Below are 25,263 nucleotides of genomic sequence, written 5' to 3' on the forward strand. Positions count from 1 at the left end.
AACCCCCATGTTACCCTACCAGGACCACAGACCAGTGGTCGCTCGCTGAGGGCGCTCGCTGTTCAGCTCGCCTTCGTGTCCGACACCAGAACAACGCTGAGAAACTCACACGGAGATGAAATAAATGGCAGCTCGGGATTAGAGCTCGAGCTGCGACTGGCGTGTAATAATAGGAGACGTCTTATATTGCTGATGTATGGGTCTGCAGGCGTAAACAAGTCTGCAGGGCAGATGTAGAGACGCCGCATTTCTGATGTGGTTTTTGCTTAAATCAGGTCTCTAATTGGAATCTTAATCAGATTTAAATATTGGGTTAGTGTCAGGCTGGCCTTGCAATTTGCCGTCTTCCCTCCAGCAGCCTCGTTTCCTCTTCAAAGGGAGGCGCAGACGTGGTTTCAATCTGTTTTATCTGCTGCAGAACGACTCTCCTGCTCCTAGACTTGGACTTTTAGGAGGTTTGTCAGGTCGTAACAACAAACAGAGATGCCACACTGGATTTATCGCAACGACGAATGAATCAATGATGAACGGGATGAGAAGCGGAATTGTTTTCTTTCCTGATCTTTGGCGGAAGACGATGCAATGTATTTGCATCAGTGTCATAACAGTTACTCATTGTATATCTCTAATGACCTGTTTTTAAATCTAGTTCTGTATTTCTTCATCATTTACTTGATGAAGAGCTCCATTCGACATGCATTCCTCTATAATTATAGGGCACATCACAGCCGTACCAGAATAACAGATCTGTGCGGGACATTTCAGGTCGTGTCTCAGCTCAGTTTACGGTTACGAAACCAATGGGATAAGAACTGAGGCAGACACAGATTTAACGTTTTTGGCAAGGCAGCGTCTCCAGTCATAAAATAAGTGCACTGCGCTGTCGAATACTGCAAAGGCATTAGTATTTCAAACCATAAACATCCGTGTCATTGATTTAGAGACGAGGGTAAATGGGCAAAGAAACCCAGATGAAAGGCGAATAGAGGAGGAGAAAGAGAGACAAAATATAGTTGTTGCTTCATCCTATCATGGAAACTATCCTGCAAGTCGCTTCTGCCCTTTCATAAGATCAGAGCGATGTCAGACCTCCACTGAAGCGTTGTTTCATTAACAGCGCTCAATGTCAAATCTGCGCCTCGTTGACTCTGTACTGTTCCATCGCCTAGCAGAAAAACACTGCAACAACAATTTGCAGGTCACGGACAACTGATTTTGTTCTTTGTCCTTCAAAATCACTTTTGCTTCAGTTTTAAAAAATTCTGCGTGTTGCTCCGGCGTTGAAATGCCAGGAAGGGAAAATGAAGAAAAAATGCAAACACAGCCAATGTGCTCAATGTTCTTTCTGAGAAATTAAACCCAGGGGGTAGAACTGACACCACTTCAAAAGGATCAATATCAAGGAGCAGGCGAAGCTCAGAATATTAAGTAAATTGGTGGTTTCTTTTTAAAAACAGCTCAAAAGCAGCAGTTTCAGGGCGGACAAAGAGCCTCACCAGGTATCTCTCGTCATCCTTCATCCCCGGGGTGCGTATGAGGTGGTTCTGCTCCCCCCGCCAGTCCCCGAAGCGACGGAAGAAGTAGTTGGAGAGGAACCTGTTGATGGGGTCGCGGATGATGTTGATGTAGACGGGCTGCTCTATCCTGAATCTGACGGAGACGGAGACAAAGACGAAGATGCCACGTTAGGGACTTTACGCTAAGACGAACCAGAGCGAACGTGAGGGTTAAACGCCACACACACGCACACACACACACACACGGTACCTGGTGAAGTTGAGGAAGTGAACATGCCGCGTGTAGAGGAACGGCTGAGGAATGTTGCTGATGTTCTTCATAAGATCCACCTGAAGGTAAACACAAACACACACACACAATTGACTTCAGGTGTCCTACAGAATTGGTCGGTTGCTGTGTTGTTGTTTTAAATACTTGGCAGACAGATTCAGAATTAACACAAAAGCCCCTGTGACAGCCAGATGGCAAATGACTTCCACTTTATCTTGTCACCTTTTGAACAGGATGAGAACGCTGAGCTGGCAGGACACAATGCTATAAATCCCAAGAGGTCAAAACATTGTAAGGAGTAAACGTCCCCACAATGTTAGACTGATACCAAGCAAATAACAACACTCACCATCAGGTATAATTCAAAAGGAAGAAAAATACATTTGGATACTGGAACAAGGTATAAATACAATGCTAAGTGATAAAGTGATAAAATAAACCATAAAAATATTATACAGCACAGACTAAATAGAATAAAAGAAAAGAAAAAAATTCCCAAATAGACATTTTTTTAACACTATTCCTACATTTTATATTTTATATATGTTTTCTCCCAACACACAAAATGCACCAGCACACTATAAATTAAGTCATTAAGTGTGGCACCTTTATTGTGTTTCAATCAAATTATCTTTACATTGTGGACGGATGTTTGGATATAAAGAAGCATAAAACATTTTCTTGCAGCCCGACACATAAACACCCCATAATGTGTTGATGCTTTGGTGATTGCTTGATGAGCTCCAGGTGTGCGATTAGGGTGAGTTTACTGAGGAGCCCACACCTGATGCTCATCAATCACTAACGACACAAACTACAGCCGCACTGACGCGCAGTGTAACGCCACAAATGAAACGGAGAGGAAACTCCGAGTTTGATTGATTCCGCCAATATATTCACACGCGCTCAAGCCAGTAAATTGTGAAATACAAATCCCAACAGGTCCCTTATCCATTTATCACATTAACGGAGGATAAAGAGGCTATTTTCATACGACCTGAGCATTCATCACATTGAAAGATGCTTCGTAATAAGCGTTGGCTGTTGTGATTTTCAATCACAGGCGGCGGTGTAGTGTTTGGCCTGAGCACAAGTAACCATGTCTAAAATGTGTTCAGGCTGATTTGTCTGGCTGTGGGTCCACCTTGATTTCATTTGCAGAATCTTCCCACTGCAGACTAAATCTCACTTCCAACCTCTCGACAGCCTGTCCCGACTACAATGCCGCTCAGTGTAAACTCGCTGTTCTGAGTCATTGTTCATTATCATCTAACAAGTTCCCCCCTTCGGTCATGTCATGCAAGGCAAAGCGGGTATTTTTGATGCTATAACTCAGACGTTCTTTCATTTCTTCCTTCTCTGCTGTTGTGAAAGAAATCTCAAAGGCTTTCCAGGTCTGCATGGAGAGACAGGCTCACAGTAGCCCAAACAACCTGGAGATGTCACTGTACATACACACTCCAGATTCCCCAAGATGGGATGGATCCTAACTCGCTGTATTTTCCACTTAAACATCTCCAGAATGGTGCGTGAAATGAAATTAGTTCATATGCCACTATTGATATGTGCACCGAGGCAGAATCTAGAGCCTTAAATTGCACAGGAGTTGCATTCCAAAGGCAATCCATCAACTTAGTCTATGATAAATCAAATCCGAAAATATGTAGGGATTAATATCGACAAATAATAACGACAAATCTCCTGCCAAGGCTGGGATGAAAGAATCTAAACTACTCCCACGACTGCTTCATGTGTCAACACTACACACCCTCGCACAAGATATATGTTGTGAAACTAAACTAGCGAAAACACCGCGGTAGAGTTGGCCACACGATCTTGGAAGCGGCTTGATGTAAAAAGCGGGAGGCTCCGGTGGGCGGGGCCTCAATGAATAATGAACAACAGCTGCATCAGGTGAGTCCCAACGCTATCCAGACCGGAGCGCAGAGCCAAGGGCAAAACATGGACAAGGGAAAAGAGGAAGACAGGTGGAGAAGTAGAGGAGGAGGAGGAAGAGGAGGAGGGCTCGGGGGCAGATGAAGAAACCATCGGGGGGGTTGACAACCAGCCTGGTCGAGCTGGAGCGCTGCTAATGGAAGTCGGATCCCAATTGCACTCTCAATGCCGATCAAGACAACCAAATATGAGAGTATTCTTTCAGATCACTGCACCGCCATCATCTTTGGCCCGTGTGTGTGTGTGTGTGTGTGTGTGTGTGTTGGAGTCATTAATGAGGTAGATGGTTTGATGATGGATGTTTGGGAATGGAAGCTCAGGCAGAAGACGGGAAACCTTCAACCGCACTGCGACGACTCTTTCAAAGCAAAAAAGAAAAAGGCTCCAATGAATCTGAAAAATCACCACACAGGGCCACTTCACTTAATGCCGAATTCTGTTTAATATTCAACACACCGTCTGAGATATTTGTCTTTTTTAATAGCCGGGAAAGAAAGCGGCACCTGCCCGACAAAACCAGTGAGCCAGAGAGCTTCCTTAATGCGTTTCTCCATGCAGGAGTAGTGCCTGTGAGAAGATCAATGGTGCAATCAAACAGGTAATGTTGTCCCATATTACAGGACACCTCGTTCGTTCAGATCGGCGACTTCAAAGATACATCAGACAAAACCTGTTTTAGGGAGAGAAGATTGCAATACTGCTGTTGTTCTTTGATGTAAAAAAATACATAACATTGTTTTGGGTAAAAAACTGAGTTGCAGCAGGTTTGTTTAGCATTTTCAGCAAACGGACCGGGAATAAAGGACTTTTGATAGACCTGGACACCACACACACACCTATACACACCCACACACACACTTACATGGCCATTATAATTTCCTCCCCTCAGGCCGCAGACACGGATCCTTGACATTTAAAGCCAGACGGGCCACATCAAGTTTCTCTCCAGCCTCCACACGGCTTTTGACCTCCTGAGTGGAGCGGCTCGGGCTGCACTTTACAACAATGACTTCTAACATCCCTGATCCCATTAACTGTTTTAAACCAGCTTTTGTATTTTAATACACATTGAAGCTACTCGAGTACGTAGACACTGATGGAAAAATAAATCGCCGGGGACAACCTTTTCTCCCAAGACTTCGGTTCTGTATTCCACCAGGATTCCACCATTTATTTCTAGATTTTTGGTTTCAAAATCAGTGTTCTCGCTGCAGTAATTTCACCAAATTTTGGAACTTCTTTTTCCATTAATCACAATTTTTTAACTTTCAATTTATATTGACACATTTTAATTAGATCTACATGACAAACAATATGCACAGAACAACCTTTATTTTCTTATTTTTACTCATTGCATTACAATTTCTGATGTTGCAGTAGTTAATTAAGGCGAACAAATTTAAATGATGTAAACATTGAATGATTTAAACATTCCAGAACAGCATGATAATCCAGAACAGCATGATAGTCAGTTGGTAAGAATTTATGCAGTAAAATGAAAAATCATGCAGCATCACAGAAATGATTCCGGGAAAAGCCAGAGGGACAACATTCCACTTGAACATCATTCAAATGGTGAGTCGTTAATCCTTCTCTAGCAGCTTGAACAGTTTACTTATTAAGACTGCTAACTATTGTGATTAAATTATCATGTGCTGAACTTGTGTGTGTGTGTGACATTACAGTCTTCTTCTGCCAAACTGCCTTTTTTGTAGCCAGGGAGCTATTTTTACTCGTCCGGCATGAAGAGTGCAGATGATGCTTGCACGTTGCTCTCCAGCTCTGTAGCCTCTCCTCATCCATCTAAATGTCCTACTTGCTTTTTCTGTTTTCTGCCATTGGAGTCATTTAGAATTAAGCATCTTTCACCTGGTTCAGCAGTAGAAGTCACATTTAGTCCTCTTGACACACACACACACACACACACACACACACACACACACACACACACACACATATGCATGAGCTGAATCATTCTTTATATGAAGCGAGAGCCGCCGCTGTAATGATCAGCGAAATAACAGTTTGAGTGTCCTGCTCTCATGTATGGGCGGCTGTTACGTCATCGCAGGAGTATTTGGACAGCGACAGTAATATGTATACTTGTTTATGTACACAAGCCAGTTAATCTGAGGCCCCAGTCAGATTTGGGCTTCGCACCCTCCCTCTATAAACTCAGTACATTTCCACTCAGGCTCCTTTCACTTTGTGGATCTCGCCTGTTAAAAAAATGTGCACTTTAAAACTTTGGTTTGTGGCTTAGAATCACTCTGGCTCCCTCCTCAATCCATCTAATTATCTTTAGTAAACTGTCTGCTTTCGTCCATTAGTCCAGACCAATTACTCCTCCCCCGTAGCCCTGAACACATTCGGTGTGAGTGAATGTGTACGTGTGTGAATGTGTGTGTGCGCGAGTGTGTTTTCTGACCCATCCCCCTGTCTGGTCAGCCACCCTGCTCATTCACAGAAGGAGAGAAGGGGAGCTGCAGGGAGACAGGGGGAAAGTGGAGGACAGTCTGAGATTCCAGGCATACCTGTAAACCTCACTGACACACACAAGCACACACACACACACACACACACACACACTCCTTCCTGAGCCCCTCTGGCGTCCACACAAAGCTCATCAAGGGAAAAGTCCAAACGTAAAGAATGCTAATAAGGCTGTGTTATGTAAAGTCCTACTCTCGTCTACGTCTCACACTCGAAAATAAAATGTCCTAAATAATGGACAGGTGTGTTACCAGCAAATACTGGGAAAAACTCGGAATGGTTGTGGGAATCAATGTTCTGTTCTTGTACTGTATTAGCAGATACGAGACCATCATATGTTTCTCTCTTAGTCTCTGGTGACTCTGAGGCAAACTGCTGCTTTGAGTGTAGCGGCGGTCTGAAGCAACTCAGGAGCCGGGAACTATTTGAAGTCTGCGCTTGTACGAGGGCCAGACCCTGTGCAGTGTTTGCGCAACTGCGGCCAAGTACTGCAGATGCACAAGGTTCACGGCTGTGGAGCGTCTGAGCGCCGGTTCAAACCTTTGGTAAGAGGAAAACCGAATCCCACACGGACGTAGAACACAAAGATTCTATCTGTCTGCAGGTTTTTGTTTTTAGAAAGAAAGATCTGGATGTTCTCGCTCCCGCAGACGGGGTCAATAAGCCTCTCAAATATGCAGAGGGGAAAAACCGCCTTCACTATGCAGCCCAGGCAAACCCATTAGCGGCCTACAGGGAGCGCCAGTGGGAGAGGTCTGCCCTGCGACCGACCGGCGATACCAGCGTCTCCAAATTTAGCGTGTGCCCACATCTGCATAAGTCAACACGCATACGGAGCCACATGCGCAAATAAACACACAAAGACGGACACACACTTTACAGAATACAGACTCGCGCAGGTACAACCAGACCCCCCTCCGTGCACACACACACCATCACGAGTGTGTTCACAGAGATGTTTTATGTCCGTAGGATTAATGGGTCTAATGGTGTTGTGCCACTCTGGGCACAGGCAGCATTTCAGGATTTGATGAATGGGTAAACAGGTAGCTGTTTCAATATTCCTTGTCACTAATGGTTATACATATTTAGAACACGCTGACCGCCAGTGAATGTGGTCACTGCTAACGCCACGTGAGCCGCGAGGGTATGAAACACGGCTACATTACATCCCACACAACACTAAATATGTCATTCTCACCCAGGTGACTGGTAACCCAGGTAACGTTTCACTCTAGTGGGTAAATTCTGTGTCTACTGTATACTTCAAATGGTGTGAAACCTAGGTTGGCAACACCATTCTGATGAGAGATAATGTAATTATGGTAAACGGGTGTTTAGCGTGCGTCACAGGAAGTTTTCACAACAAACTGTGGTGGAAAGGTACAGAAAATAACATTTCCTCTATATTTGAAGGAAAATGCCTTCAAACCAAAACCGGCGTGCACCACTTGAATTTTAACCATTTTCTAGCCAATTCAACCAACTGGCATATTCGGCCTATGCTAGGTTAGCTACATCCTGAGCTAATCAGTCAGCAGCAGGCTATGGTCTAGCCTCAGTTACCTTCATGTGCTACCCGCTCTACTTTGATTTATTTACTTATTATAAATAAAGCTGTGGGCATAATGGAAAAAGATGAGAGATTTCTGTGTGTTTGATCAGTAGTATTTAGAAATGCCTTGGGCACATTAGCATGTACGCTGGCATTTCCACCGGCGTGAGCAAACATTTCTTGGTGCGGTTTTGTAAAACGAAAGCAGCTTTATCCTCCACTAAGCCGGCGCTCATGTCCGTCAGATATTCCAGGAAACAATAAAGGGAGATCCCTCATCCTTCGGGCTGGTTCACCAGACCAAATGAAAGACAAACACTGCTTGTGCTCCGCGCTGCCATCACGAGCAGCGCGACCGCACGGTTAGCATAAGTTAATTAAGTCTTTCCCTCCACAGAAGGAGCAAACGCTGGCTCTGCTGTTAGGATGTTTGGGCCCTGGCTGTGTGCAGCTGGGATCTGAGGGCAACAGGGACCCACAGGAGCAAAAACAATAAGAAATTCACAATAGCTACAGCGCCGAGCGTCCTCGCCCTCCCAGCGTGACTGAGCTCTTTCTTACCTGCTCATGTTTCGTGAGACGCGTTTTGTTGTGGATGTCGGACGAGACCAGGTTGAACTGGTGTTTCTCAGCCAGCAGCCTCAGTAAGATGACCACCGTCCGGCTGCCGCACTTCCCCACACGGTTATAAACCACCTGGCTAGGGAACAGCAGCACCTGGGACCACGCAAACACACACACACACACAGACACAGCAGACACAGACAGACACACAATGAGGATATGAAAGGCAACAATAGGAGGGCATTGAATAGAAAGACAGGCTGGATCTGATTTGCGTCTCTACTTGCTAAGTTACTCTCTCTGCTGTGACCAATCGTGGTTCTCATGCATGGGAAACTTTGCATTGTGCTTTGTGTTGCATCCATTTCATTCCAATGCATTTAGGGTAAAGGCCATAAAGGGAAGCATACAAATTGAGAGAAAGAGAGAGGAATAAATGATTTCAAAGAATGAGGAAAGTCATCACACTCTCATTGGAAGCTTTGGCCTTCACATCCCCCAGACTCTTTGACCTTTAACCCGTCTTTCTCACATCTATTCTCCCTGGAGCTGGACTCAATTGACCCCTGCCACATAGTCCCTTTCAGCTGCGAAACACACACAAACACACACACACACACACACACACAGGATTCTATAGTGGGCGTGTGCACTCATACACTTCTATCTGCCAGAATTAAATGAGTCAAACACACACACACACACACACACACACACACACTCACACACATGTGCAAGCCACAGCATGATTATCTACACACCTCATGACTCACTAGCTGAACAAGTTGCTCTGCTATGATTCAGACATTCAGAGGAAGTGCGAGTTAGTGTGTAAAACCCTCTTTCTTCCTCGGAAAAACAGGCTGGATTGATCTTTGCTGATGCGAAGGGTTGAAGCCAAGGCTGTGCACGGACGTGTGTGTGTGTGTGTCGTGAACCACTCATTTCAGCACAGAGTGACGCAAGAATGCACTAATTTAGCAGCTGCCTTAAAGGGTCATCAGGGTTTACACAAGCAGTGGGAGAATAGAGGCGATTTTAGCAATAAGAAAACAAAGCATACAGGAGGTCGGACTTACGGGCCGGAAGGGGAAAATGGAAGAAAGGGGGAAATCACTTTGATGACATCTCCCTCATTCGCCCTCGCAAAAAACATTCCCGTGATCACTACAAATGAGCCCTTTCTGTAAATCAGAGGGAGGGAAAAATGTGCCAGCCGTAAATGCTTGTCGGCATTCCCAGTCTGGAATGGTGATTGTGTTTTCCCACGGGGGGATTTCTGTATATCAGACGGTGTGTTTGGAAATTAGTCTGACTGAATGACTGGCGGGTTTACGAGCTGCCTGGTTGACTGTTAAAGTCTGAACTCTGGCCTGCTTGTTTCTATTCCCGCTGTGACACTGCGATTCTTTCGCTTTCATTAATCTTCATCCACTCCGTAACTCTGCTGCTCCTGACACTATTTTACACCCCGCTGCACACACTCTACTACAGAATTTGTCCTGTCCCCCCACACACACACACATACACACACTCAGTGATAACTAGAACCTCACCGAAAGTTCTCCAGATCCCACACAGACAAAGAAACAACAGGATGGAGAGAGAGAGAGTTAGTGAGAGTGAGAGAGCACCAATCTGCTCGTTGCCGTATCAATCATACACTTGCTGATTCCTTTTCCCAGAATCACAGCACTTTACTGCAAGTCGTTAGAAGATGAAACCACTTCATCAAGATGGAAAATGTGAACGTAAATCAATCGAGCAGAGACGAGATGGAGAAAATATCGATAGGTGACGTCTGTGTGATTATAATTAGTATCGACGCCTAATGATAACAAGTTTTTGTCACACACCGCCCGGGTCGCTTTGTCTGTGCGTCATCAAACTAATTGGTTAGATTTCCTGCCCAGAGGAGGCGAGGGGATGGTTTGTAAAGTCCATTACAAGAAAAATATGCAGTGTGGAGTCCAAATGTTCCATTCTTGAACGCAGGGTGGGCTGGAGGTCACGTGCGTGTGTGTGTGTCTGTGTGTTTGTGAAGGTCGCAGGATCAAAAGAGACGACTTGGCAGAATTTGATCACAGATCGTTTCCTGTGCTCCAAACACTTCAAAGCACAGCCACTTATTTGTGATTCCTTTTATCACTCTGCATATTTTATAGTGACCTGTGCAAAGTTTTACATCTGACAGATTTGGATTTGGACAACGCACAGATTTGCATTTCTGGCCTTCCCGCAGTGCCGCTGGGCAGACAGGAGATGCTTCGTCTCTCTCTCTCTCTCTCTCTCTCTTCATTCCGCAGTTCCTTTGCCAAGTCACCACAGACTTCCCCGCTTATTACAATAATGAGACTGATGAAATACATACGCCCTTTCTCACAGTGCGGCAATTACCCGCTGATATGATGACAAATGACTGTGCGGGACCCTCTGAACAGACGGCGGTGATGTAACAGCTCAGGAACATCACCGTGGCCTTTATCTCCTCTGGTGTCCAAATGTCCAAATGTCCTCCTCGACAGCACTGAAAGGGCAAACTATTGTCCTCCTCCCTCTCCTCTGTCTCCCTCTCTCAGGCTTTCTGTTGCAAACTGGGAGAAATATTGGCAAGATCTGCCAGAGACGGATTCTGTCAATAGCGAGTAGAAGAAGCCGAGGAAGAGGATGGGGGCGAGAGCGGGGGGGGGATTATGTAACGCGGTTGTTTTTCAGTCACATCTGATCTGTGATCTCGCTCTTGGTCTGAGTCAGACTGTTGTTGTGGTATTTACAGCTCTGACGGTGACAATCCAACACCCAGCAGCTGTGCCGGCACCTTCACTCTTTGTCCCGCTGCTTCATTTTCTATCAACACACACAAACAAACACCATACACACTCGCAATTTGATTTCTCCCTGTGTAAAATCCCCACAAAGCTGGTGGATGATGGCGGATGAGTTGCATTCTGCCTGTCGTCTTCAATCATCTACTGTAACAGTGAGATTTGGAGAACATGTCCTGGTCTGCACACACACACACACACACACACACACACACATCCATCTTTATGCTGGAATTCCTAGAAACCAACACACCCACACACACCCACACACACACACACACACACACACCCAAACACACACACACACACACACACACACACACAGCACCCCGGCCTTTTTTATTTAACCCCGTTGTCACCGAGCCGCGCAGCCCACACTGAGCGGAGGTCAGGGCACAGCGGAAGATCCATGCACTTCCTGTTATTAATGATCTACACATTCATCTCCACTCCACCCAGAGGAGCAGCGAGGGAGGGAGGGAGGGAGGGAGGGAGGGAGGGAGAGACTCTAAGTAGCTCTGACGGCCCAGTTTCCATCCAAACGTGTTTATGTGAATTATGATTATGAACCGAATTTTTGAAAAGGCAAAGAGCGGAAACTGGAAATTTTGACAAAGTCTCCTCAGTGCTGCAAGAACATTTCACACACACACACACACACACACACACACTGGATTCACAAAGGCTCATCTATGAGGGATCGATGTTAAAAATAGATACAGAAAATGTATGTTCGATAAATGGCAACTGAAATGTGAACAAGACGACGTCATAGTTTGATGTTAACTTATAATGGATCTACATAATATGGCTTTCCAATTCAAAAGTGGTGATTACAGCGCCACCATCAGGCTGAAAAGTACTTTAACGCGTTCTGTCTTGGATCGCGTCCAATCTGTCCACCAGGTCAATAGCTGCCAACGGTCCCAAAAGAGGGAATTGCACGGAAGGGCTAGACCAAATTGCGCAATATACGGCGTCCATACTATTGTAAGTCATAAAAAAAGGAACGGAATGTTGAAAATGTGGCCAGTGAAGCAAAACTTAGAAAGCGTAGAGGAGACATTCCTCTCATGCTTCGTTAGACATGAAAAAACCTTAGAATATCTCTATTCTGAGCGGCGTGGTGGTTTTTCCATACGCTCTCATTTACGTCGAGCCTCCGTTACTAATCGTCCCTATATTTAACAGAGTGCTATAGTTTGCCTGACTCCCCCCCCCCCCCCCCCCCCCCCCGCTGGCAGGAAGTCAACATTAAAGATGGCGGACGGAGACGTGGATGATGATGATGATGTGGCGTCGGCGGCAGATATGGATTCTATTTACATCAGCCACTGATGTATAATCAGGATCAGGCAGAGGGAGCTTGTGTCATGTATCCAGGGAAGCTTGTGATGCGAGGTCGAAATTCCGAGAGCCACACAAAGGAAGCGCATATAAAAGTTCCCTCTTCATTTATGATGAATTCTCAGGCGTTTAAGGGAAACAATGCGTATCTACCAGAGTCACGTCTCCAGTATTGTATCTTAAATGACTAAATAACATAAAAAGAGCTTCGCGAAAGCACAAACCCGACAAAAACTAATAGTTTTCAAACAAATTCATTACCGCTCCCCTCTGGTGCTCGGAGACGTTGCTCTCCATTAGGATCTCACTTTCAGCGTCAAAATGAATTCCAGAGCTTCTGTGTTTGCGGAGTGAATGTAAATATTCATGATCGGCTGCCTGAGGACACAGTCAAGCTGCTGCAGTTTCAACTTTATTTTTAATGGGAAACTATGATTTATTAGTTTCAACTTCCATTATATTTCAGAGAGGAAAGCCCTGGAAGCTTGGCGTCAAACGTGCAGCCTGTGTTTCAGAGAGTCAAGAGGCAAACTGTGACAGAGCCATAGTTCGTTTGAGGTAGTGAAGAAGCTTTAGTTTTCCCCCTGAAAAATATGAAACAAATTTTAACAATGTCTCCGGGGTGATGGCGTCAATCGCAGCCATTGTTCTCAAACGGATCGGGGCGACGTGGAGGTGCTGTCTGCCTTCGACAAGGACGGGGACTGGAAACACAAACCGCAAACAAAGGCCAGATGTGACCCCGACCAGAACCCAAAACCCTCGCAAAAGAATCAAACCTGAGGGATTTTGACGTTACCTACGCCTCACCTGGGCGGAGGAAAGAGAAACAACGAAGGAGGGAGGAAAAGGAGGGACAGAACAGAGATAGAAATTTGAAAAGGTGAAGATTGAGGTCAGAAGGGAGCGGTGATTTATTAAAGGAGAGGATGAACAAGCGGGCAGACTGAGGAAGAGAGAACTTGGCAGAGAGCGATAGAGGAAGCACAGAGGAAAGATAGCGATGTGGAGACACGCAGCTGGATGAATACAAGGCCCCTGTGTCAGGGCTGTGTGTGTGTGTGTGTGTGTGTGTGTGTGTTTTCAGGGCATTACTGTAGCGCCCAGGCCAGGTCTCGTTGGTATTTCGAGTGAGTTTGCATGCAGCTCCTTCACAGAGACCTTAAGTCTTATCCTGACCGGACTGGCTTGGAAAAGAAGCAGGGCAGCACATCAGAGAGAGGGGAGGGGGTAGAAGGGGTGAAGGGGTGAATGGGTGCAGCAGAGGAGCGATCGAGAGAGAGAGAGAGAGAGAGGAGGGCCGTGGGAGGACTTACTCTGGGGGCGGGAGGTCCGTGATCGTCCAGGAACGTGGATTCACCTGCCAAGATAAGGAAGCACGCGCGTTAGGATTCAGCTCAATGACTTAGGAAAGGATCATTCACCAAAGATCAAAAGACTCTCAGGAGTGGAACAGATCAAAACAACCAGCGGAATATTTCCGTCAGGATGACAGGGTGGGAGGATATTGGAGCCCAGTTACTTCCTGGACATCCTGCACATGCTTACTACTGATTATGTCATTTCAGTCATTATATGGTGTGTAAAATTTAAAGTAAACAACCCATGACACCAGCTGACCACATCCGCATTAAAGAGGCTCAGATGACCTACGTATTTATACAGAACAATCCAACGCTGTGGAGACGCTTAAACATCCTGAGACAATGGCTCCCTTTCAAGGCCTGCAACCACCCCCAACACACACACACACACACACGTGCTGCACTGAGGGCCTTCAGCTCCGGCCTGCAGTGGGCAATACTTCACAACGCCGACAATCACCGAGGTTCAGGTGGGAGTAGCGGAGAAGATGAGTCGTGGGAAGGGAAACACTCAGTAAGTATTGTTTATGTTTCAGGTGTGTTAGCTTGCAGCGATTAGTCTCACACCCACAACTAATCTGCCGAGGCTTGGCTGGGTTACAGTATCACACAAACACAGACACATCCACACACACACAGATGCAACAACATTACAAATGCTGCGGTTCATTAATTCATCAGGTGCTTGATATATGAATACTGACACAGCTGCACTACACTCTCCCCAACCTCAGGTGTTGTACAGACTCTCTCTCTCTCTCTCTCTCTCTCTCTTTCTCCTGATGTTGGACAGTTTTCCCCCATGTGGAATGCGGAGAGAGGGAGGCGCGGGTGTAGCAGATCAGCGGCAGGGGCCGAGGCATCTCAGGTCACGGCTGGCGGGGGCGAGGACGCGGAGAGAGGCGGATGTCGTCTCCGTTACCCTTCCTCTGTCATCCATCAGGCACGGAAACCCCTCACCCACCTCCTCCCCGTGTGTGCTTCTCATTAAGCACTTTCTTGGGGGGCTTGGGGGCGGTATTGAGGGGGGGATCGGAACTAATTTCATCCAGGGCACGAGGACTCGTAAAAAGAGCTGACAGCTGCCATCCGCCCCCCCCCACCACCACCCACAAAGAGGAGAAGGAACCCAAGTGTAGCAGACTGTACAGTGTTACACTTCATCAACCTTGATCCCGTTAGAAGTATTCTGAGTTTGGGAAGGAAGAAGCGCGTCCCCGTGGGGCTCTACGGCCGGGAGAGAGAGAGAGAGAGATGATGGGATTCCAAGACGGGATGGGAAAAAGCCGCACACATGTGGATCACGCCGCGGCTGGATCCTCTATTGTACTCTGCCTTTATTATCTGCGGCTCTGGATTCAATCTGTTGCAAAATCCCTGTTTTGATTGCTCCCAACGCTCCTGGCTTCTGCCGCGCACGCTACCACGCAACATCTGTGTGTGTGTGTGTGAGAGGAAGCGACTGGAGTGTATGTATGCATTCTTAACTTAGCTAAATGGCTAATTGGATTATCGCGTCACAAGATTTCGCTTCCGACTTGGAGCAGCGACATTCCGATCCTACATTTAACTCATCCAGCGCTGTCAACGTGAAATATTCCTGCTGTCGACTTGAAATCAATGGATTTAACATTTATACAAGCGCTAGAGATGAAAATTGCCAGAGTAGTAAGAACATCCACAAAGGTTACCATGGTAACGCTGAACACAGGGAGTTCTGGTCTTACTGAAGCGTCCGTGCCAACAGTGTGACGCTGGAAGTTAATTCCATTTCCACAACAGATTTCCAAAGGGAATTTTGTCGCACTTGGATGAAAGAAAGAAAAGTAACTCCCGGAGAAAAAGGGTTTTGGAACTCGGTGAGCAATTAATACGAGGACACTGAAGCGCGAGTGGAGACAATAAAAAATTTGATTTATGTCCTGGGAAAAGAAAACTTCAACTCTCTCAGACATCTTTAAAGCAGATTTGCACTTTTTCTTTTGTCGCATTTTCCAAAACATTCCATAACAGGAGCGCAAGTCGGAAAAATATCTGATGGGACTGACACGGATCAAAGATGGAGAATGACTTTCGGGGTTCAATCGGAGCTCCTCTATCCTGAACGCGTGCGGAATAACAAAACCCAGAGCCGGGATTGAAATGGAAGCAGCCAATTAAAAAGGTTCCACCGTGAGCGATGGAGGACAAAACAACTCTGATCCCGTTCACCGGCTCGGAACTTGTTAAAGCACATTACCGCCTACATCAATTAGTCACAACCATTAGCCCAGCTGCTCTGTGTGTGTGTGTGTGTGTGTGTGTGTGTGTGTGTGTGTGTGTGTGTGTGTGTGTGTGTGTGTGACAAAAATCAAAACAGAACAATCAGCCCGTGGGGATGAAGCGGAGGACTGAGCGTGTGTAGATGCACTGGAAGGCGGATGTTCTTTGACGAAGGGAAAGAAACAGAGAATGATTCCTTCCGCCCCTGGAATTTTCCCATCCCTTCCCTACGTTGGCCTGACTTAGGAATGCTACAGCAAAGTTCTGTGAATTTCATAAACATGCATTTTGCTTTGTGAAAATTGGGGACTTGGCCTAAGTAGGGTTTAGAGAAGAACGCGTCCCAGAATAGACCGAGGAGGGAGCAGAGAAGCAACCACACAGGAATGAGCAGAGACGAGAGGACGGGTAGGTCGTTCGCAGCGTTTGGAATTTCCGGTTCCGGTTTTTCTGACTGGACCCAATGCCAGGGACAGGAAGGGTTATGGACATGCTGCTGTGAAGATTACAGGTTTCGCGTTGGCCCCGGAGACTAAACTTTCTCGTCCCTGGACCGCATCCTGAGCAAGTTTCTGTTCTGCCCACTGACTGGAGTGAGACAATCATAGGTGCGTCTGTCTATTTATAGGCTTCAAGCGTGAGAGACGTGAGACAGGCGTGAGACAGACGTGTTTTCTGGTTCTCTGACTCATCCTGTAACCCACACACACACAAACACAGAAACACACACACACGCTGGTTTAAATAAAAGTATCGAAATAAAAACCATATGCCAAGAATATTCAAGTCAGCGTGTACGGGTTACATGCCTCTGTGTGTGTGTGTGTGTGTGTGTGTGTGTGTGTGTGTGTGTGTGTGTGGTCACCCAACCCTTTGATTTGGCCTGTGGGAGTGGCACACCATTAAGCCCCATAGCTCACTAATTACAGGAGGGAGTTACACTGAGGGTCAGGGTCTCCACCCACTGCGCCCTGCTGCACGTCGCCCCTCGCAGTGTCAACAATGCTCAGACATCTTTGTGGCAGAAATAGAAACGCTCCTCCTCTGCTGCTGCTGCCGCTGCCGCCGCCATGTTATTCCAGGTGCCCCAAAGACCCAATCTGGGCAGAAGCTCATTTGCGGAATTATTGCTTCCCTGAAATTTTGGTCTAACTACACTGAAAAGAGAGACGGACGGTAGCATATGAACATACGGGTTGGATATGCATGCGCGCACGCACGCACACACGCACTCACACACACACACACACACACACACACACACACACACACACACACACACACACACACACTGTCATTTGTGGACACAGAGGACGATGCAGCCAAGTGATGAGCCAGCAAACGCAGCGTTGACTCCCGGCCGAGGTCAAAAATAAAAGAGGCTGTTAGCAAGCAGCAGGGGCGGACATAAGGCAGGTGGGGGCCCCGTGGGGGAAAGTAACATATGGGCCCCCACACCATCAACACTGGAACCTGCTAATTCTTCCTAATGAACAGACTAGTAGTACGCAACGACAAATTCTGATCAAAATTCAATTCCATAACAGTCAAATGTGTCACATCATCTCAAGCTTCAGGAAAAAAGTTTTGAGTCCCCCTCTCTTGGGGCCATTTTCATTATATGTATGACATCTGAAAATAAAATAAATAGAATAACAAATGTAGATGTAGAGCCACTGGGGGCCCACTAAGCCGAGCGCTTTACTTATTGTAAAGTCTGCCGCCGGCCAGACCAGGGGACGAACTTTCACCACAGTTAAAGTCACTTTCAGGCTGACGTCGGCGGGAATTCACACTTGGAAATGTAAATGGATAAACAGGACCCCAGCTGAGCTCTGTGATGGCTGCAGACACCAGGAAGCGGCCAGTGAGGCTCAACCAAGCCAAGCCAAGTGGAGCAAATCAACTTTGAGCATACAAAGTAACCACATGCTGAGGGAGTGGAACCTACGACCTGCTGAACTCCCGCAGCGTCAACACTGCAACACACACATCTACGGGACAGAGAAGATTCCCACATGTCTGATGTGTGTCCCAGCATGCACCTGGGCTCATTACTATAAGGAGTGTTTGGGTTCTGCTCATGTTTATCAGCTGAAACATGTGAGGAGTCCTGACTTGTGGGCGCCACACCAGCCGGAATGAACGGACACTAATTCTGTTAACGCTTTGAAATGAAGAGACGAGTCGTTAAGTGGATAATTGGGAGACGTTTGGAGAATTGCCCGTTGATGTGACGTTGGGAGTCATCACATCATACACTCTGTCAGTGTATCCTAGATGAAACGCTTCCTCTTCTCCTGCCCGGACGCAGAGCTGGCGGAGGAACATTTTTCCCATGCGGCTCCACAAACGCACAGCCAAAACTCCTAAAATCCATATTAAACCCAAAGCACTCATACCTCCCATAAAAAATCCAGACTTTTACTATCATTACCTTGAAATCAGAAGCATTAAATAAGATTGATCTCCCAGCTCTATTGTGCAGTGTTGTTGCAGGCGTCATCTTCTCCAAGGTCTAAACCCATAACTGTTCTGTACTGCTAAATCAGCTTCCTCTTCCTCACTTCCACTTCCTGAGTCTTATTTATGAGTGTGCTGCAGGGTCATAAAACGCGTCAGATCCGGATTAATATCTGGTTCGGCTACTGTTGCGTCATGGGATGCACAGGAACGGCTGGTGATCGGGACAAACTAAAGAGGCAGTTTTCGATCCGGGAGAGGAAATTCCCATTCCTTCCCCAAATCAAATCTCGGCAAAAAAATCCGCTTTAGATATTCAGCCGACACAACAGCCGCGAAAAACAAACCAAGGCAGAGACGTTACCGCTTCTTCTTTGCATAACATGTGTGAGTGAGTGAAGAACACGAGTAAACAAGAGCAGAAACGGAAATGCACATATAAATAATTACAGGCCGGCTTCTGAACTACAACAACATCAGTCAGACCTCAGCAGCCATCAAACCCAGCCATTAAAAAAACAACCGCACCTAAACTCACTCACACACACACACACTCACACACTCACACACATCACGTGGTATTGAGAAACAGGCCAAAAGTTCATTTTGTATCTTAACGCCTCTTAATCTCCTTTTTGGATTCAGAAGAAGCTTGTTTGTGTGTGTGTTTCCCCGTTACGTTTCCCTTCACTACCGCCGCCGTTTGCTCCGCGGCACCCAGGCTCGACCGGAGGCGGCGTCCGTCATGTGGAATGTCACATCTGCCTGTTAGGCACCGTCATCTTTGGCAACACTGGCCAACAGGGAAGTTTTCCCACCGATCTGCTCCTCTTCTCTTTGCAAGGACATACTGGCTTTGTTTTGGTTTGGAGGAAAGTGAAAAGAACGAGAATAGACGCCTGCTGAGTCTCATCAGTCATTAGGATGCAGCGGTGATGCTGCTGAGTCACACTGAGCCACGTTACCGGTTACATCAGCAGAATTCCGAGCAGCAGGAAAAACATGCGAGCTGCTGCACAGTCACCAGACCCAAACCAGATACGGTATTCTTAGACTCTCGGTCAACCAAAACTACTGTGTCTTTGTTGTTTCTCTTGAGGCTGGATGACACAGACGTCCCCGCGGCGACCAAGAGAGGCGGGGCAGATGAACTTCACAAGTAGTTTTATTAGTATTAGAGACAGTTTTAGTATCTCAACGAGCTTTGACTCCTTTTCACTCAGCAGCCATTATGAAAATGATGAGGATGGTTTTATTATTTCACACATTCCAGACTGAAAATCTAATTATTGAAATGGATTTCAAGGATACAAAAAGACAGAGAGGAGACAGAGTGAGTTACAACCTACAACTTACACTGCAGCTGATTGAAGCTGCTGATCAGAGCTGATAATGTGATCAATACTCGACCCTACAGCTGAGCATGTCTGGAAGCTTCCAGGTATCCAGGCTAAAACCAGGCGGAGCGTCTCTGTCTGTGGGCTCAAACCATTCCAGCATGCCGGCATTCCGGATTCACCCGTGCCAAGGATGCGAGCAAACACACACGGAGCACACAGGGAGCACACACACGGCTATATTTGTGCCAAAGCCTGAATGAGGCTACAGTAGTAAATCAAAAGCCGGCGTCTTATCTCCTTTTCCTCCCCGTGGTTTGATATACTCGCTGCCGTAAGACGTGAAAGTCCTTCATTCAAAACAAGAAGAATGAAAAGTAAAACTGCTAATTGTGAGGAAAAGTTCAAGTCTGAGTGCGAGAGTCCCAAAAGCCTTTAAATAAGAGCAACAAACTCCTCTCTCATCCTGTGACGGCTCAGAATTCGCTGTCACTTTAAATGGGAAAACTTAGTTTGCAAAATCACTGCATCCATGAGATAAATGCACTGTAGAGAGGTAGAAAGTTTCCTATTTATACTTTCGAAAACTGTAAGTTATGACATGGGAAAGTAAAGAAAGCACAGTCAACACGCATGTGCACACACACACACACACACACACATTCATTCAGGCGTGCAGAGGGTTCGTGGTGTGTTATGTAAATCACCTGCCGCCCTTTGGGACCCTGTGGGAGTGTGTGAGCAGGCTGGGAAAGGGAGGGCGAGAGGCTGAATGGGTGCAAGGAAAAGGCAGAGGGGGGAGAAGGGAGGAGGGGGGGCGACCATGTGAAGGAGGGATCAAAAAGAACTGGTGAATTACCACAGAGACCCAGAATTCCTCTGGGCTCGTCATGTGACGCGTGGAGCCGGACGGGCTTCAAGAAAAGGCAGCAGCTCGAGTCTGCAGCTCGAGTCTGCAGCACGGCGAGGAAATGAAAAGAGAGATAAGGAGAGAGAGAGAGAGAACAGGAACAAACTGTTATCAGATCAGTGTGAGTGTGTGAACCCTTGGCGGAGGTCAGCAGAATAAGATGAATTTACTGGCAGCTCCAACTTCCTCAAAGGCCTGAATTCCCCTCAGCACAGATTCACACTCTCACACACACGTACAACTTACACATCTAAATCTGGGTTTGCAAAGACATACATGTAATACTAGACCTCCATGTCACACTGCACATACATGCATATAGGAAGCATCGTTGTCAGTAACACCAATCACAATAAAGTGAAAAATGCCCTGAAGGCCTTTGCACAACCTCAAAGGTGTTTGCAGTTATTCCGGCTGATCTGATGTGTGTTTGAAGTGCGGTGGACTATAGTTGAAAGAGTCCTGATGGTACTGTGAAGGTGCCGGCGTGGTTTGCACTGAACGCACCCACACAGTCCTGAGCAGAGACCCCATAAAGCCAAAATAATTGGAAGTGGCCTGTGTGGGTGTCATGTAGGTCGCTCCATCTTTGATCCAGGCTCCATGCTAACTGTCCAAAAATAAACACCGGCAAACATAATGGGAGATAACGTCCTAGATGGATGATTTAGGAGATAAGACATGACACACTCTGGAGATAAAGGGACGGAGTGCTGCGGAGGCCTATTAGCCGTGGAATTTTATTGTAATTTATCACTTCCTGGTAGGAAGTGTTGGCCTCAGCCAGCTGTGAGGAAGCTCCTCGTCTTTTGGTTGAGGGGATGTGGGGCCAAATCTGATCTGGACAGTGTGCAGGAAAATCTCTCTCTCTCTCTCTCTCTCTCTCTCTCTCTCTCTCTCTCTCTCTCTCTCTCTCTCCTTCCCCCCTCACTCGCCGGCCTGAGCGCAGAGCGGCGGGTGCTGCAGCAGAACAAACAAGGCGGCATAAAGAGGGTCTGTGCCGGAGCTATGTCTCGCACTAGGGCGAGGGACAGAACGAGAGAGAGAGAGAGAGAGAGAGAGAAATCCAAATAAGAGTGGGCTGAAAGTGGGATGATAAAAGAGGAGCGAAGCGCCGTGGAGTTGATGGAAGGGAGCGACAGATTTACGCGGGGTGGGGTGGCAGTCGCTCTTTGGACGGCCTTGTCAAAACTGAGACTGGTGTTGTGTTATAAAATATTTCCACTGGGAGGTTGAAGGGTGGGGGGGGCAGGGGAGGGGGGGAAGGGGTACAATGTGTGACTGTGACCCACTGAAGCGTGTTAGTTTTCTCAGGGGCCCTGACAATAGAGCTTTATGGGCTCTGGCTGCGCTGCTCTGTTTGACATACAGAGGTGTGATTTCAGCACAGACATGATGCTGCGGCTGCTCACACACACACACCCTGGTTTCCAATCGGGGGGAATCCCAGTCTGCCATGCATCGGATTCCATTTCGGTATCAATTCACACAGAGGACCGTCCGGGATGCACCCAAAGGAGCGCCGGGATGGGCTCCAGTCCCGAGAAACACAAGTTTGTACACACAGGTATGTTACAGTAGAGGTTCCAGTCCCACTCACTGGCTTGTTGGAGCCCGGCGAGCCTTCACAATTAAAACCTGCGATCTGAAACGGTATTTGAATCAGAGCCGGGCATTTGCACAACAATAGCCAAAGCTTTTATTCACTGTGGAAATCACAAACCAGCAGCTCAATCAAAGCTGAAACAGAAAAGCAAGAAAATAAACAGATACAGCAGCAAAAAGCTAAAAGTGGAAAAGTTTGAGCCGGCGTTAATTCCAAACATAACTGTATGGAGAGAAACGTCCAAACACAACCCGGCTCTGTTTCATGAGTGGGCACATTCACCCCCAATCTGACAGACAGAATCAGCTAATGCAGCCAGGAGCCACGGCAACCAAACTCTGCTCACAGTGTCTGACAGTAAATCAGGCCTGGAGCAGGAAATCAGCCAGAGAGGTGATTTCTTCTTTCCAATGAGATAATTACTTTACTCCAATTCTCCTAATTCATCATCATTATATTCATATTTCTGTGAGCATTTTAACCTAATTATTATGTCAGAAGAGTTAGATTCTTCAAAAGCATGACTCTCGCTCTCCATCATCTAACTGTTTTCCACACGCAGCACTGCTGACTACGTCACAGTGCCAGTGTGTGTTTGTGCATACAGTAGGTGTGTGATTTTGTGTGTGTGTGTGTGTGTCCAGTGTCTGAAAAAAATGTTTCAAAAATATCTCTGTGTTTTGTGTGTGTGTGTGTGTGTGTGTGTGTGTGTGTGTGTGTGTGTGTGTGTGTGTGTGCGCGTGTGTGTGTGTGTGCGTGTGCGTGTGTGTGTTTGCACATGTGTTAGCAGATTCTTCTAAACCCCAAACCTCTGGCTAATTACACAGTGGACAGTGGCAGAGCTCAGGCTTCCGCATCATCCGCTACATAAATACACATAAATACTCATTTGACGGAAACTGGTGTCAGGCTCCATACCGGTCAGTGCCAGGTTAAACCACTGCTGGACCAGGACCCTGCCACTCCCTTGTTTTGTCCTCAGTGTTTTCAGGATATGTGTGTGTGTGTGCGTGTGCGTGTGCGTGTGTGTGTGTCATTGCACGGTATTTATGTAAAAAGAGAGAACTTGTGCTGTGTGTGTGTATGCATGTGTGAGAGTGGACAAAGGACACATTAATGAATTCTGTCTGTTCCATCTGCATATGACGTGGAGAATAAAGGAATGAGGAACTGAGCAAAACTGAATGAATATATATGTACAGTATATACAGGCATTGTGTGTGTGTGTGTGTGTGTGTGTGTGTGTGTGTGTGTGCGCGCACGCGTGTGGGTATGCACAAGGACATTTCACAGTGCCCGTTACCAGACGCCACAGGCTATGCGTCTGTTGCAGACCACCTTGTACCCAATTACATCACGGTAGTGCCTCCAAAGAGAGCACACACACACACACGCATACACGGCCACAAAAGCGCACACTTGCCTCTGCGTTATTTTTTCCCTGCCCTCATCAGGTGCCAAATTAAATGCACAGCCCATGTGTTGAGCACATGTTAGTGTTGATGATCTGCCACAGTGCAGAAAAGAATCTTCACTTGACAGCATACTGAAGAGCAGCAGAGGTATCGAGTAGATAATCAGAACCAGGTTTGCCGTCTGCGTTGTGAAGGGTACAGACGGGGATCATTTTTCATTTGGGAGAAAAACACTTGATATTCAAAGAGAAGTGAAGAGTTGGTATGAAGTGAAGATGTTTGAACACTTTGCTGATGATGTAATGACAGACGTTTGGCACCTCAGTGAACCGCAGCAACCAGAAAAGGCAGCGAAGATGGCAGATGACAATTCCAAGAACTGCACAGACACATTAATGAGACCTTTGAAAGAGCCTTCACACTGTGTTAGAATCAATCCGCTTTATCCCGCGAATGTAACGCAGAGCCGTTTCCCTTACGATCCACATAATCAGTAGCAGCTTAGTTTACGCACGGGTGGCTCAGGTGAACAACAATCGCAACCAAACAAACAAGACAGGCAAAGCTACAAAAAAAGGAGACCGATCAAGTCCAACGTTAGAGACACGTTTTAGAAACTTTGCCTCTTCACTCACACTAATATAATCGACTCGCTGTGACAGAACGTGTCCAGATTAAACAACCGCCAAAGGGAAAAGTGTGACGATAAGAAATAGAGAACAACAAAAACAAAGAAAGACAGATCATAACTTTGTGCTATTTGGACATCAAATCTAACCAGTCACGATAAAGAGGCTGTTATTATCCTTTGTCATGCTGCTATCAGTCTTACATTACAGGAGAGACACACTTCCATAAAAATAACTTCTCATCACAGCAAAGGATTAATCTTGTTGCTGTGGGTTTGCCGAGATGAGAGCGGAGTGGAAACAGCATTCATCACTCTGTATTTTGTAAGTCGACGAACGGTGATCCAACACCATCACGGCGAAGCAACATTAAGGAAATGGGATTCAGATTTGCTGGGAACACTTCAGACGACATACCAGGTGCGAGATGGTTCATGGCCGCCTGTGATATCGACGACGGAGAAGAGCAGAGAGTTGATGCGACAGAAGACGTGTTTTGTGGAAGGAAAGGTGGAGGGAGGTAAAGGCTTTCTTCTTCTACTATGCTTTTTGAATTTCTGCCTCACATGTGGTTTTGTGTCTTTGGCAATGAACCCACATGTCTATAGAAGCGATGGAGAAATATATACTTCTCGTGGTTCATTAGGAACATAATTCTCTCCGTAAAGTGTGTTTCCTTCCAGCGCCGGCACATCATCAAGTGTGTTCCCTCTCTGTTTCTGCCATTAGGAGTGGAAGGAAAGCGCGCA

At 46.6% G+C, this 25,263-nt stretch overlaps 1 protein-coding gene across 1 annotated transcript in view; it reads right to left on the minus strand.

Annotated features, from left to right (window-relative positions):
* usta (uronyl 2-sulfotransferase a) overlaps positions 1 to 25,263 on the minus strand; it is a 44,495-nt gene that overhangs the window by 7,499 nt on the left and 11,733 nt on the right. Inside the window, exons 3-6 of the mRNA XM_076145862.1 lie at positions 13,845 to 13,888; positions 8,354 to 8,509; positions 1,768 to 1,847; positions 1,497 to 1,650 (exon numbers count right to left, since the gene is read on the minus strand). Of these exons, the coding sequence (XP_076001977.1) occupies positions 1,497 to 1,650; positions 1,768 to 1,847; positions 8,354 to 8,509; positions 13,845 to 13,888 (434 nt within the window). The remainder of the gene's footprint in view (positions 1 to 1,496; positions 1,651 to 1,767; positions 1,848 to 8,353; positions 8,510 to 13,844; positions 13,889 to 25,263) is intronic.

The sequence above is a fragment of the Genypterus blacodes genome, unplaced genomic scaffold (genome assembly GCF_046128005.1).
Source record: "Genypterus blacodes isolate CSIRO-AG114 ecotype Tasmania unplaced genomic scaffold, CSIRO-AGI_Gbla_v1 ptg000031l_1, whole genome shotgun sequence".
Lineage (NCBI taxonomy): Eukaryota > Metazoa > Chordata > Actinopteri > Ophidiiformes > Ophidiidae > Genypterus > Genypterus blacodes.